This window comes from Sciurus carolinensis, chromosome X (genome assembly GCF_902686445.1).
Source record: "Sciurus carolinensis chromosome X, mSciCar1.2, whole genome shotgun sequence".
Lineage (NCBI taxonomy): Eukaryota > Metazoa > Chordata > Mammalia > Rodentia > Sciuridae > Sciurus > Sciurus carolinensis.
Genome location: NC_062232.1, coordinates 18077451 through 18092942, shown reverse-complemented (window position 1 = coordinate 18092942; position 15492 = coordinate 18077451). Strand labels below are relative to the sequence as shown.

At 32.8% G+C, this 15492-nt stretch overlaps 1 protein-coding gene across 5 annotated transcripts in view; it reads left to right on the top strand.

Moving 5' to 3' along the window:
• Positions 1 to 15492, top strand: part of Cnksr2 (connector enhancer of kinase suppressor of Ras 2) — a 275785-nt gene that overhangs the window by 173324 nt on the left and 86969 nt on the right. For 3 of the 5 annotated variants that reach the window (XM_047535709.1, XM_047535711.1, XM_047535713.1), the window contains 2 exons: positions 7837 to 7926; positions 9485 to 9699. In XM_047535709.1, the coding sequence (XP_047391665.1) occupies positions 7837 to 7926; positions 9485 to 9699 (305 nt within the window). The remainder of the gene's footprint in view (positions 1 to 7836; positions 7927 to 9484; positions 9700 to 15492) is intronic. The other 2 variants (XM_047535710.1, XM_047535712.1) reach the window with 1 other exon arrangement.

The window sequence follows — 15492 nt, the reverse complement described above, 5'->3', positions numbered from 1 at the left end:
GGACATGGAACAGTTGTCCCTAGTTGAAATCAGAATGCATTTACCCTATGAAAAACATTATAATAAATGGTAGCTATGTAAAATTTAAATAGAGCTGTTAGTGTTAACTTACAAGTCACAATATGGTTTAAGTAATTCAGCATTTTCCTTACTATGTTTTTCAGATTACTTGTTATGAGAGTCTGTTAAAGAAAGGTCAGGTGGTTAAATAAGATTGGGAAACTGTGTATGTTTTATCTGCTCTTGGAGATTAAAGGCTTTGAAAGTCTTGTTGAATTTGGATTCTTATTGTTTCCCAAATGTATGTGTACATTGAATCATCATCTCCTTTGTTCTTCTTCCTCTTCCCCCTCCTTTCTGTCCCTCCTCTTCTTCTTCATCATCATAATCCATAATACTTATTAATTTTCTAATAAAGCTAATGTTTTATAGCATATATTTTGGAAAATGCTGAAATAGATTTTTGGTATCCAAATACCAATGGCAAACTTTCTTTGCATTGTAAGTTTCAAACAGTTAATTTAGAGATAACATTTGGGAAAAAAACTCTCTTCTTAAACTTGAAACTTACCATGCAGTTGGCTTGTTGAATGTCATCTTCATTCTTCATTTTTGCCTTGAAGGAAAGCCAGATGCAAACCATTTTTGAGAGTAAATCTTTTTGTGATAAAAGACCAAAATAAAGTAATAAAAAACAACCATAAATATCAGTGCATAGTGTTTAATACTCCCAGTTACTATGAAATTAGTGATATTATTGCAAAACAGTTTTCCAAAAATCATGGAAGAAAACAGATCCCTTGGGATAATGAATGTCAAATGTTATATTCCCTGTTGTTCAACAAGTGATGAGTAAAACTCATACCCCAGTTCCTTTAATAACTGTAGACATTACAGAAAATAATTGAACTAATATACAGACATTTAAAAATTTATATATGGCAAGCTAACATTGTTTTATAGATAATATATCATGTCAAACCAACGTGCTTTTCACTGTTGTTAAGACACTGAACTGCAAACAAAGTTTCATCCACAATTTATGCTCTAATCCTCCATTAATTCTTCATATAACCCTAATATTTTGCAAGAGTTGCAGGCTGGTTGGGAGAACACAAGCAAAAATACAATAGTCATACATGTCATTAAATTATTTTGAAGAAAAAATCAGTTGGAGTTTTTCATTCATGGTTTTAAATTATTTATCGCTGTAGCAATTTTATGTAGTGAAAAAAGTATTAGGATAGAAATTTGAAGATTTATATTCATGAACTGACTCTAACATGGATTATCAGTTAAATTCTAAGAAATTAACCTTGGTGTGTCTTAAGTTTTCATCCCTACCTTTGTTACTGATTTCAAAAATATAATAAAAATATGTGAAAGGAATTGTAAAATAATTGTAAAATGTCACTTATTTTTAAAAGAGAATATTTGATGATCTTAATAATCTGTTTCACTTTTCATCAGAAAGGGTGACCATCTTGTATATGTTAATGGAATTTTTAAGACATTGCTAAGATTTTTGAAAGACTACTTTGCTTTTAGCTGAGTGTGGCAGTACACCTCTGGAATCCCAGTGACTTAGGAAGCTGAGGCAAGAGGATCACAAGTTCAAGGCCAGCCTCAGCAATTTAGCAAGATTCTGTCTCAAATATTAAAAGAAGATATATTAGAGATGTAGCTCAGGGTAGAGCACACCTGAATTTAACACCCCCCACACATAATATATATATATATATATATATATATATATCTTAATTTGCAGTTAACAACTGTATGTTTTCAACCAAATAATATTTGTGAGGCTTTCTTGTTCATATCTGTATTAATGCTAAGCATAACAAGAGGCCAGTGTATTTTAGCATAGCTTATTTTATACCCACCAGTCTTTAGAGGAGGACCCAGAGCTCTTTTGCTACATAGTATTGAACCATTTGAATCCTCTACAGAGGAAATGGCTTTATGCACAGAAACATTTCATCTAAGAAAAGCCTAATTTTCCAAATTTCAGTGTGTAAATCTTGTTCCTTTTCTTAATAGAGTGTTCATAAAAGGTAATTTGGTTCAAAATATAATTAGCCTTGTAATCAAGTGTTAAATGTGCCATGTAATTTTTGACACAGTTCAGTATTTTCTCCTTCAACAAATTTTTTGTTACTCCCAATTTAAAGTATAGATCACTTTTAGAAAGCAATAGAAAAATACACAAACATGATGTGACTTATTCTTGAAAAATGACATTTTAATTGGTTTTATTTTTCATTAATGAAACAAAAGATTCAATGTTAATAACCAAAGTTTGTATTATTTATGTGTCATTAAAGCCAATGCTTAAATAATCAACACATTGAAATGTTTACAAGCCAATGTTTTTTCAAGCTCTTTTATCCAAAAGCAAAATTTTTGAAATGTGGCAACAAAGATCAAGTGCTCATTCTTACTTATTTTATTGGATCCATATATGTTACCCTCATCCTTTAAAAATTACTGACTTTTTATTTAATTCAGTTTCACTTCCTTTTCAAATGTGTGACTCTCTACCTTAAATAACCTCTGGATGTTTTCCTAGAAATGCAGTCAACCATCTGAAAGTAATTTTTCTGTCCGGTATGTGAGCAGTTTGATGGGTGTATATGGCAGGCTTATAGCCTAACTATTCCTTACTATGCTCATTTTCATCAAAATAATGACTAAACTATTCAGAACAGATGTGTATATATGTATACTTTTTTCAGGGTCTAGAGAAACATTTTTTGAGCATTGAAAGGTATGTTAGACTTATGGAGAATTTCTCTGCAGCTTTTTTTTTTAACCTTTGGGAACTGTTAAGAGAGAAGATTGCTTCTAGGTGTTATTTTTGTAATGAAACTTAATGAGTTTAGCATGTTTTGAGAGAGAATAAAAAGAAAGTTATACAATTCAAAAGGCAGTAATTCAGTGGTGTTTCAATAGATTTCATGGGTACCTTAATATGGAACTATTTCCAAGAAAGGAATCAGGAGACAAGATTCTTAGTTCTGACTTCATTGCCAAACAGTTCTATAAGGCTCAATTTGTTAGAAAAAAAAATGAAGAAGGTGGGTCAAGATTGCATACTGCCTTAGAAAGAAGGAAAGGGAAGGAAACTGAAAATAAAAAACTGAGGTGTGTGTGGCTTGTATCCTTTTTTGGTCCAGTGTGTGAGTCACCTATTTACTTTCTTAATTTGCTGTTAATGAATATTGAGCAATTACTCTGTGTTTAAGACAGTGTTCTGAGTGCTGGAGAAACCACAGTAAATAGCAATATTTCATTGAAATTTACATTCTAAAAGGGTGTAAGAAATCAAGCAACTAATTTAATATTTATTTGACTACAACTGGTGTGCCATGAAGAACTTTGAGAGGAAATAAAGCAAATAGAGAAACTTGACCCAGAATAAAGGGTCAAGGAGTATGTCCCTGAGGAAATGACACTTTTGCTTAGCTCTGAAAGATGCATGTGTATTTAGGAAGCAGAGAGGAGAACCAGAGGAAGATAGAATCCTAGATGCAGATGAATAAAGTGTTTCATGGAAAGAATAATCCTCTATATTATATGCTGCAGATATAACAGAAAAGGCAAGGACTCTGAGAATTGTCTATTGAGTTTAGCAATGTGAAAGCCCAAATGACCTTGACAGTAGCAGTTTTGGGGGATTAGTGGGGCAGGGGAGCATTCATTGGAGAGGGTTCAAGAGAGGACTTGGAGGTTGAGAATATAAAGAAGTTTCCTAGAAGATTTTTTTGTAAAGGGGAATAGAGAAATAAGTTGGTAACTGGTAGGAGTTTGTAGGATGAAGAGTTACTTAAAGTATATCATGGAGTAAGTCAGAAGGAATAGGACCCAGTGAACAACCTGGTGGTTTGGGATCTCTCTAATGTCTCGCATACTTTGATTCAAGCATTAAACAAAAAATTTATGAATACCTACACTGGATCACTTTCTGCCAGAGACAATCATAACAAAGATATGTAAGACCTAGTTTCTCCCAATAAGTAGAGAGACCTATAAACAGACAGCTGCAGTACAGTATAATAAGCATTATATATATCAAAGGCACCAGGAAAAAGGCTAAGGGAGCTGAGAAGAGTAAACAGTTAACTCTGTTAAAGGGAATAATACCATGTGCAATATTACCAAAGATGTTTTATTATCTAAGGTAAAAATTAGTTTATTTTCAAACAATTCTGTACACTAGTATCAACACAGCAATTTTTATTAAAATATAGTAATTTACTTTCATACATCATTACAAAGTACTCTATCATTGTCTTCATTCATGTTCCATTTGTGTTTAAATGCAGTTAAATACAGTTCATAATTTTTAAAAAGCTAACTTGCCATCAGTTTTGGAATAAAATTTGAGCAAATTTCAAAAATATTTATATTTTACCTTCATTACATTTATTCAAGTACAGTAAAAAATACAACATAATCTCTGCTTCTATGGAGATACCAGTTAGAAAACTAGAGATGTGAAACAGATATGAAAAACAAGAAACAAAACATTGGTTATACTACATAACCCTAGTACAGAAATATTACAATACTTACAATAGGGTGCCACATTTACTCCACAGTTAGTAAAGGATTTATCCTTAAAGGAATAAGAAATTAAGATGAAGTGGTTGACAAAAATTTTTTTTAATTTATTTTTATTGTAAACAAATGGGATACATCTTGTTTCTCTGTAATTTTAAAGGAGTGCTAAACCTTTTTTCTTAATTATATTTTGACTATCATTAATTTTGTGATGAATTTGTAATTATTACCACCTTAAAATTTAATGTAATTATTGCTATGTAAAAACATGCTTTAAATTTTTTCACATTAATTTTCAGAGATTTATGATTTATTTATGTAAATTTACATAGGAAGCAGTCAAACATATTCAGTTTTGTTAAATCAGTTAATTTGTACTAAGTCCTTAAGTAAAATGAACATAAAAATGTATGCATTAATAATAATGTGTATTTAAGTCTAACCACAAAGTGTATAGTGTAGTATAGTATAGTTTTTGTTTTTTACTAAAAGCACTATAGCACCAAATCATAAAGTTCTTTTCCCATTTGAACTTTTTCTCTTTTGTAAAATTACATGCAGTAGCACATATATTCTCAAGCTGCAATCAATGATCTTTGTATTTGAAATTAGAATATAAGCTATGTTCTATTTTCAATCTGCCAATGACTGCTATTTGTATAAGAATGTGACCTTATGTTATTAGTTTAACATTTTTGTTGTTTCTATATTTTAACACAATAAAAAATTTACAAAAGGAGCAATAATTACAAACAACATTTTTGTTATACCTAAGCCACTAATACACTTTACTTTTTAAATTTTTTTATTTGCACTGCTAAATTTATATAATTTTATACCTAATAACTGTAAAACCTTGATGTGCTACAAAAGTAAATTTTAATTAGAACTTTAATCGCAATTTTTCCTAATGCCATGTATTTCCTTCAATTATATATTAATAACATACAATTCTGTTTAAAAATTACCCCCAGAAAATCAGTGTTGCAAATCTTATGCAATCTTGTTCCTATTGCTAATGATACAACCAGACACATCAAGGGCTTAATTACATGCTTCAATGACTTAACTCCATTAGAATCTCAGAGATGACCAAAATACAATTAATACAATTGTGTATTTCATATTCTTTGTCTGAAGTATGTTTGGTCTTTTTTGTGTGTACATACGTTGGACTCTAAACAACCAGTCAATTGTTCTAAAATTATCAGACTAGTTTTTAAGTATATAATATGCATAACAAATAAAACAATTTCCTGTTCATTGGATTTTCCATTTTTCAGAAGATTTCTTGGTAATGTATTGAAACAGTGCTACAACTGTTAATTACTTCAGTTTCATTGCCCATGCTGAAAGGGAGTTCAGTTGTAAAACAAGACTCTAAAGCAATTAAGTTGTACAGGTATTTGGAAAATATAGTATATTTTATAACATTCAAAATCTGGAGGACTGATTCTGCAAAGTGGAATAGACATGACAAAAAGAGACTTTCTTCAAACCATTATTCCACCCTTGGTGGGCAGAATGTATTGACTTGAATCTTCTCGAATTCCCTTGGTATAAAAGAGTAGCAATATATTGCACAAGAATTGCAGAGTTCTAAGTCGTTATTTATAAAGGCAGTTGCTCACCTTATTTAATGTAAGTCATTAAATAATTAACTGCTTTTTAACTCATTAATATTATCTTGTCAAGTTCATCCTCAGATGAACTTTTTAAAAAAGTTTAGTAAAACATACTAACACTGTATTATTGTATATAAAAAGATATGGTTGGTGTAGGTTTCATAAGAATAGAATTAGAAATCTCCTAACAATTTTAAATTAATTTTTTGACTCATACATAAAAATGTTTGCTTTTTTAAATACCTGGAGTGATTATAATAATTGATCAGGAAACTTAAGTGGGCAAGGAGGGAAGAAGAGAGAGAAGTAGTTAACTGAGAGATACTGCAAAGTGTTAAAATCAGATTAAAGAGATGAAAGGTTGTTGGTTTTAGAATTCTGTAGGAAATGTACTAGAAGTACAGAAGGTGGTAGTTGAAAAGTGGAATATTTAGAAGGACTTTATTTTTTACAGATGATAAAATTAGGCATAAAGGAGAGATGCTCAAGAAACTGAGGCCAGAATATCAGACAGTGACTGTTAAAGTCCCTAAGAATTATGGCAGAAGCAATATTTTGAGTGCCTGGTTGGAATCCTGGTACTAGGCACTTACCAGCTGTGTTTCCTTGGTTGATTGTATAATCTTTCTCAGTATTCTCAATATGAGGAATAAACTATTTAATACTTTCAAAACTTTTAAACAGCATGTAGCATATGACAAATGGTTATAAGTCTTTATACTGTTATCATGATTATCATAATCATTATTTTTATGATCCAGTTGCATGTGAGTCTCTGGTTTTCATTTATTCAAAATTTATTAAACAACTGTCTCTTGTAAGGCATTCCTTTAGGTATCTTTTTAAAAAATTTTTAATGATTTTTATTATCTGTTCTATACTTCAGGAATTTTAAGTTAAACAAAAAAAATACACTGTAGCCTCACCAAAAAAAGTCTTCATCATTAGTTCACTTTGCTAAAGTAAAATGCACTTTGGTAAGAATACAGAGCCAAAAGGCTGTGGGATAGGCCAAAGCAGTGATTATTTAAATCAATAAACTAATGTGCTTATTGTAGCAGAAGAGATGTGCAGGGGCAGACCCAACTGAATGACTAGATGAAAAAGAACCTAGCCATAGTGCTGAGACATAGTAGTATCCAAAATGATGATATAAGTTATGAGACAACAAAGATAAGAAGTTAGCCTTGTGGTGTTCCAACATGAAACTGGATTATTATCCTCATAGTCAGGTTAATCACGAGGAGTTACCATTTCAGAGGTTGGCTATCATGAGGTAGACACTTGGGCATTAGGGAATAAGACAGAGATTCAGTTACTGAAAATGAAATAAAATCATGGAAATAATGATCCTCTTTCTGAAGAAGCATACTCTTAAAGTCTGGGACCCCTAAAAGAGCAAATCTTGGCTATTCTCTATTATTTATAAAAAGTACTTTTAAGTTTGCAGTATTACATGGCTATTTGCCACAGGCAGTTTCACCTTCTGGCTCAAAACACACATTTTCTTCATCTACACAAATGCCAGCCATAATGTTGAATATGAGTGAGTGTGTTTTGTACACTGTAGCTGAAAATCAGCCTAACTTTGAGCAGACATGGGGAAGAAAAACAATGTGATGTGAACTTTGTTCTCTGTGTTTAGGCAAGCTACGACCTATATCTATGCCAGTGGAATATAATTGGGTGGGGGACTATGAAGATCCAAATAAGATGAAGAGAGATAGTAGAAGAGGTAAGTGTTCTAGAATTTCAGTGTAGGCTGGGTTGTTTGAACAAATTTAAATGTTCTTTAAGTTGTTATGGCTTCAGAGGAAAATTTATTTTGCCATTGGCTTATTGTGCAACAAATGAAGTCAGACCAACATTTGACTATCTTGACCCATTATCAAATAGATATCTTCTACAAATGTCTTCTAAGGGATTCAGAGTAGATAGTATAGTGTGAAAAATAAGTATCTGATTGCTATTCAAAAGTTAATATTTTGAAAACAAGGTCAGAAGTGTGAAACTGCATAAAATAATTGTTTGGTGGATAGAAACAGTTTGTTATTGGTCCCCATTGGTATACAGTGCAGCCTCACTACTATTGTATTGACACAACCTCAGAGCATTAAAGCACATGGGTTATTAAAAAAAAACTATTGGAAACTGGGTCAGTGACTCTATTGAAAACCATGTTGAAATGGGGGGGAAAACTCCTTGGCTGTTTTCTGTTCTGTTTGCTGTTCAGGGTTATCTTCTAATGTGAGGGTAGTCTCTTCTTAAAGTATCTACCAAAACTAAGATTTTTTTGGTTCATATTTCCTGTTATTGGGTGAGCAGTAAAGAGAGCAACTGAAAATTTCATTGCTAAATTGGGTTCTACCAAGTGTGAATATGGTGGGCCCAGTGGGTTATGCTGCTACGTCCATTTTCTGAAGTAGAGTAACATGAGACTATAGATGGAAAATAAAATAAAAAACTGTTCATGGAACCTAAGTTCACTAAGCTTAGTTTAGTATGTTTAACCCATTTGCCTATTCTTTCTAGATAGTGTACAGAATTTATCTAATTCCTTCACAAATCCACAGACCACAAGGACAAACAAGCATGAATATCTACTTTATTAGTCTTCTTAACACTTGTTTTATGGAATGAGCATTTCTGAAAATGTTGATAGGCCCAGGAACATTTACAGATTTCATTTCATCTGTGTATTCATTCCATTTTCCAAACTTCAGTTTCTTTTCTCATTAATTTTATAGATTAAATCAATAAAAATGTGTAAGAGAAATGCCTGTCATATGCCATCTCTGAGTCACTCTTGTGAGACTTAATGTTATAGTGATATCTTGGGGGGGATGCTATATAAACTACTATAGGTTTATGTTCTAAGTATAGGTTTATGAACTAAGTTTTCTGACTATTGGTTCATAATGAGGACTTTTAACTTTTCCATGTATGTTACCTAGCTTGCCGTAGACCAGTGATTTTCATCCATAATTACAGGAATTCTCCTGAGGAATTTATTAGAAATTTTAAGAGCTATACATCCAGAATTTCTGACTCAGTTTCTGCAGGTGATTCTTATATGTTTGATTCAAAGATAAAACTAGGAGAAATAACCTATAGTCTATTTCTTATTGTTCTGTAGTCCCAAGTAATTAAGACCTACTATATTTTCACTACATATTTTATCAGTTAAATCAACTTAAAGTTCTGAAATGAAATCTTGTAGCACAATTGGGAATGAATGGTAAATTTGAGATATTTATATATTTATATTGGTGTATTTATCTCTTTTTGTATAGAAAACTCTCTACTTCGATACATGAGCAATGAAAAAATTGCTCAAGAAGAATACATGTTTCAGAGAAACAGCAAAAAAGATACAGGGAAGAAGTCAAAAAAGAAGGGTGATAAGAGTAATAGCCCAACTCACTATTCGTTGCTACCTAGTTTGCAAATGGATGCATTGAGACAAGACATCATGGGCACACCTGTGCCAGAGACCACATTATACCACGTAAGTAAAGTTTCAAAAACTTTGATACAGCTTTTGAGTCTTTTGGGTAAATTCCATATTACTTTTATCCTACTGCTAGATTTTACATAAGACTCTAATTTTAGAGTATAGACCTTAAAAATGATGGATTATTGATTTGTTCTTCAGTTCATATGTTCAATGATTTCTTATGTCATGTGCATTTCAATGAGATAATATACCCATAGTTAATGGAGAACAACAATTAACTAGCTGATTAATCATCAGTTTGATAATACACAGTATGGAAGTAGCTGTAAAATTTAACATTGAAGATAGAATGTTTAATGTATTTATGATCCCATTTTAAATGATGATCTATGAGCTAGATATAGAGCATGACGCTAGAGATAAAAATGAGAAGACAAAGCACACCATTATGTGGGGAGAAAGATATGCTGAGAGTCACAGAATTATTTAATTTATAATGGGTGGGAGCAGAAAGAAAAGAAGTAACATAGGTAAAGGAAGACCTTAACCTTGGGGAAGTGAGAAAAGACTTTATAATGGGAAGCATTTGAGTGAAGAGTGAAATAAGAGTAGGAGTATTTTAATGGGAAGGCATATACAGGTGTACCATGGGTGTGTAAGAATATGCCAAGTTCCAGGGACTTTATGTGCCTTAGAATTGCTAGTTCATTAAAAATGGAGGGACATTATAGAAAGAGGTCAATAGAAAAAGTCACAGGGACTTAAGCAGAGGCTAGATTAGGAATTTTATGATAAAATACTTATGTTCTTTTCTGCAGTAATAAAGAGCTATTGATGAATTTTTAGCTAGGGACTTACATGTTCAGATTGGACTGTTGTTTCCCTCTTTTACAGAGCATAAATTGAGTAGTCAAAGGGAAGAGCTATTATATCCAGTCCAGATGGGTGATGAGAAACTAAGACAATGGCCATGTGGAAGCTGAGAATACTGTTAGCCAGAATACTCTTAAAAATCAACCCCTTTTAAACAATTTTGGTTAAAAGGAATTTGCTTACTGGCATAACTCTAGCTTCTAATGAGATCCCTTTAAAACCTAGGGTACAAATTTTTAAATAGTAATTTGAACAGCTGCACTTAATGCTCAACATATCACAAAAACTTCAATCTGCCATTGTTAAAGGTTGTACCATCTAGGCATACATGATGTGAAAGATTTAAAAACTTATTCTTGAGATTAAAGAGATTTATACAGGGAAATCTCTTAAATTATTTACTTTCTTATAGAGTGGTATGCAGTGACACATACTTGTAATCCAAGTCACTTAGGAGGCTGAAGCAGGAGGATCGCAAGTTTGAGGTCAGCTTGGTCAGCATAATTAAACCCTGTTTCAAAATAAAGAATTTTTAAATGAAACATATGATGTAGCTCAGTGGTAGAACACTTGACTATCATGCATGAGGCCCTGAGTTCCCTCCCCAGTACTGTGTGTGCATGTGTATGCACACAGGTGCATGCACGCACACGCACACAAAAGAAACCTAGAATAGAAAATATTTTTCTTTATTTGGATTGGAGTATCATTAGCACTTTTAGGTGCCTAATTCTCTACCTTCTCTGTTTCCCAGTTACATACTCACAAGTCTCTTTTTTTCCAAGAGAAAAGAGTCCCTATCAACCCTCCATTAACTGACTGAAATATCAAATTATTTTTCCATCTACATTTAAAGTGAGTCTAAAATCAATACCCTTCGGTATGTGTGAAGGGGGTCACTTTTGTTATCACCACTAGTCAGAAGAACCATATGAACACTGAACTTCCTCTAGAATCTAGTGTTCTAGTCATAAGTAATAGCCTGAATAAAGGCCTGAAGATGAAAGACAGTGGCCTATTTGAAAGGGAAGTTGGTAATGAGAGATGAGGCTGGAGAGATGGTAAGAGGCTACTTACTATTAAAGAGTTTGGATTTAAACTTACAGAGAGTGGTGAACCATTGAATTTAAATACTCAGCATTATTCCATTCCATCATGCATATCCAAAAAGGTATATACTGTGTGGGAAAGGAAGATAGATGAGTCTTGTGGATTTTGAATTACTAAATTAAAGAAGACAGAAAAAGGTGAGTCAAAATGAAAAGACACTGTGTTTTCTAAAACTATAAATTGGTGCCACCTTTCTGAAGGACATTATTTAATTAGGTGTGTCAAGAGTCTGTTCTAGTAACTTCACTTCCAAAATTTTATTTCAAGAAAGAAATCAAGAGTGCACTTCTGCCTCATGTTGCATTGTATTATGTGTCCTGAGTCTGTAACATGGTATTTCCCAGAGAGATACCCAGCTAATTTTTTACAGAGTGCCAACACAGAGTAAGGAACAGTGTTAACTTTGGGAAATATCCTCCAGTGCAACATGATCCACCAGTTCCAGAGTTGAAGGTTGGGTAGTTCATAATCTGTTCTCAGGTTTAAAGGAAGCAAAATAATTGTTAGCCCCCAAGTACATTCTGGATGCCTGTCACCAATGTTCAAATAGTGAACTTTCACTGTTGGATTTTTTTTTCTTTTTTTTGGTGAGGTTCTTACATTCCTTTGAAGACCTCACCTTGTATTTGGTATTTCCACAAGTATTAAGGAGTTTCCATGTTTGTTATGTCTTTTGAGCCCTAGAAAACTACTTGCAAACAAACAAACCCTCAAATTCAGAAAGGATAAATGATTTACCCAAAGGTGTGTTGTAAAATGTATAAAGGCTCTCTTCAGGACTAGAATCCCTATCACATAAACAGGGGTCTTTCCACATTAACCTAGTGCTTTGTGCTTAATATACATTCCATACACAGAAGATTGTGTACTTTAAGGAATAAATATGTGCATTTTGAAAACAGTTTGACTTGGTTATGCATGTGCCTTCATAGGTTGTTGTTAATATTGTTTTTAGTGCCTGGATTAATTTGTCTAGATTTCTCTTTGCCTTATGTTACTTTTTTATTAATTTAGGAAAAGCATACAGAGCTGCTGCTGTTCTAGAGCACAAGTTGTTATTCAGCATGATCTATTGTGAGACTACAAAGTATTATAGTTAAATTGCTTGGGCCTTGGAGACAAAACAAAATACACTTAAATGATATATTTTTATATTTCACAGGAATTGACGTTTTCTTTTTATCTGTTTATGCATTTAAGATGAAATAATTTTACTTATATTTTCCTGAAAACTCAAGACCAATATCAATATGTACTCCAGTCACCCTTATGATGAACTACTAATCATGTTTACTGATTCCTCCTTTGAACGACATGCCCATTTTTTCCTTTTTTTATTTGTTCTATTTAGTTATACATGACAGAAGAATGCATTTTGAATCATTATACACAAATAGAGTACAACTTTTCATTTCTCTGTACACAACATAGTCACACCATTAGTGCAATCATACATGTACATAGGGTGGTGATGTACATCTCATTCCACCATCTTTTCCACCTCCTGCCCTTACCCATCCCCTCATTTCCCTCTGCCTAATCCAAAGTTTCCCCATTCTTCCCTTACCCCAACCCCATTATGTATCAGAATCCACTTATCAGAGAAAACATTTAGCCTTTGGTTTTTGGGGATTGGATTCTCTCACTTAGCATGATATTCTCCAACTCCATCCATTTACCTGCAAATGCCATAATTTTATTCTTCTTTATGGCTGAGTAATATTCCATTGTGTATATATACCACATTTCTTTATCTGTTCATCTATTGAAGAGCATCTAGGTTGGTTCCACAATTTAGCTATTATGAATAGAGCTGCTATAAACATTGATGTGGCTGTGTTACTGTAGTATGCTGATTTTAAGTCCTTTGGGTATAAAAGGTGGTTCATTCCAAGTTTTCTGAGGAATCACCACATTGCTTTCCACAGTGGTTGTGATAATTTGCGATCCACCCACCAATGTATGAATGTACCTTTTCCCCCACAACCTCACCAACATTTATTGTTGCTTCTATTTGTGATAATTGCCATTCTAATTGGAGTAAGATGAAATCTTAGAGTAGTTTTGATTTGCATTTCTCTAGTTTCTAGAGATGTTGAACATTTTTTCATACATTTGTTTAAAGATTATATATCTTCTTCTGTGAAGTGTCTGTTCATTTCCTTAGCCCATTTGTCAATTGGGTTATTTGCATTCTTGGTGTAGAGTTTTTTGAGTTCTTTATAAATTCTGGAAATTAGTGCTCTATCTGAAGTATGAGTGGCAAAGATATTCTCCCACTCTGTAGGCTCTCTCTTCACATTGTTCATTGTTTCCTTTGCTGAGAAAAAGCTTTTTAGTTTGAATCCATCCCATTTATTGATTCTTGATTTTCTTTCTTGCATTTTGGGAGTCTTTTTAATGAAGTCTGATCCTAAGCCAACATGATGAAGATTTGGACCTACTTTTTCTTCTATTTGGTGCAGGGTCTCTGGTCTAATTCCTAGGTCCTTGATCCATTTTGAATTGAGTTTTGTGCAGGTTGAGAGATAGGGGTTTAATTTTATTTCCCTACATGTGAATTTCCAGTTTTCCAGCACCAGTTGTTGAATAGGCTATCTTTTCTCCAGTGAATGTTTTTTGCACCTTTGTCTAGTAGGAGATAACTGTATTTTTGTGGTTTTGTCTCTGTGCCTTCTATTCTATACCATTTGTCTACATGTCTATTTTGGTGCCAATACCATGCAGTTTTTGTTACTATAGCTCTGTAGTATAGTTTAAGGTCTGGTATTGAGATGCCTCCTGCTTCACTCTTCTTGATAAGCATTGCCTTGGCTATTCTGGGTCTCTTATTTTTCCAAATGAGTTTCATGATTGCTTTCTCTGTTTCTATTAGGGAAGGCATTGGGATTTTAATTAGAATTGCATTGAATCTGTATAACGCTTTTGGTAGTATAGACATGCCCATTTTTAATAGAATGGGAATTCAGTGGAAGAGGATTGTTTTGTAATCTACTCTCTGCTGTTATACTACTGGCTCCAATAGTCTAAAAATGTTGAGCTCAAATTTAGTATGAATTTGATAGCAAGATCGTATCAGCATTAGATATTTCTAAACAAACTACTCAGGGGGTTCTGTGTGTATGCATAGCATTCCTTATGAGCAGACCTAGATTGTAATCCCCACTGGTTTGTTTTAGAAAACAGTCTAATAAAAATAAACAAAACAAGGCAAATATTGTTTAACTTCCATGTTTGATTCATTCTTATCAGTTACCACAGAAACATCTGTATGATAATACATGTGTAGAGCTTATGGTATTATAAAATACACATTTTTAAAAATTAACTTCACATATTTGTTATTCCAGTTTTTTTTCCTAAATTATTTAAAAGGAAATCATTCATGATGCTCTAGCCACCATAATCGTCACCAGCTCTTGGCCACCTCTTTTCTCTTTTGAAATACTATTCCCTCTACTGAAAATGATTTTTACACCTTTTTCTCCAGACTGTCTAAACCCAAAATCCCAGGGAGGACTTCCTTGACCACTACTCCCTGAACTAAATCAATTTCTCCTCTTATATTTCTTAATACCCAGAACTTTTTCTTCAAAACCTTTATTGTGGTTTGCATTATGTATTTATTTATGTAAATGTCTTCTTAGTGTCTTTCTTTCCTGTACATGGTAGGATAGGCATGTCCATTTCCATCACAGCAGGGTCAATTTCTTCATATCATTTAGCACTATATTTTAGCACTTAGTAGAAGTTCTCAATCAGAATATGATGAATAAATTAATGAGTAAATGAATGTGGACAGGACATTTTTAATGCCATTTCTTCATATCTTCAACCTGCAAACAGAGCCTTCCTACATGT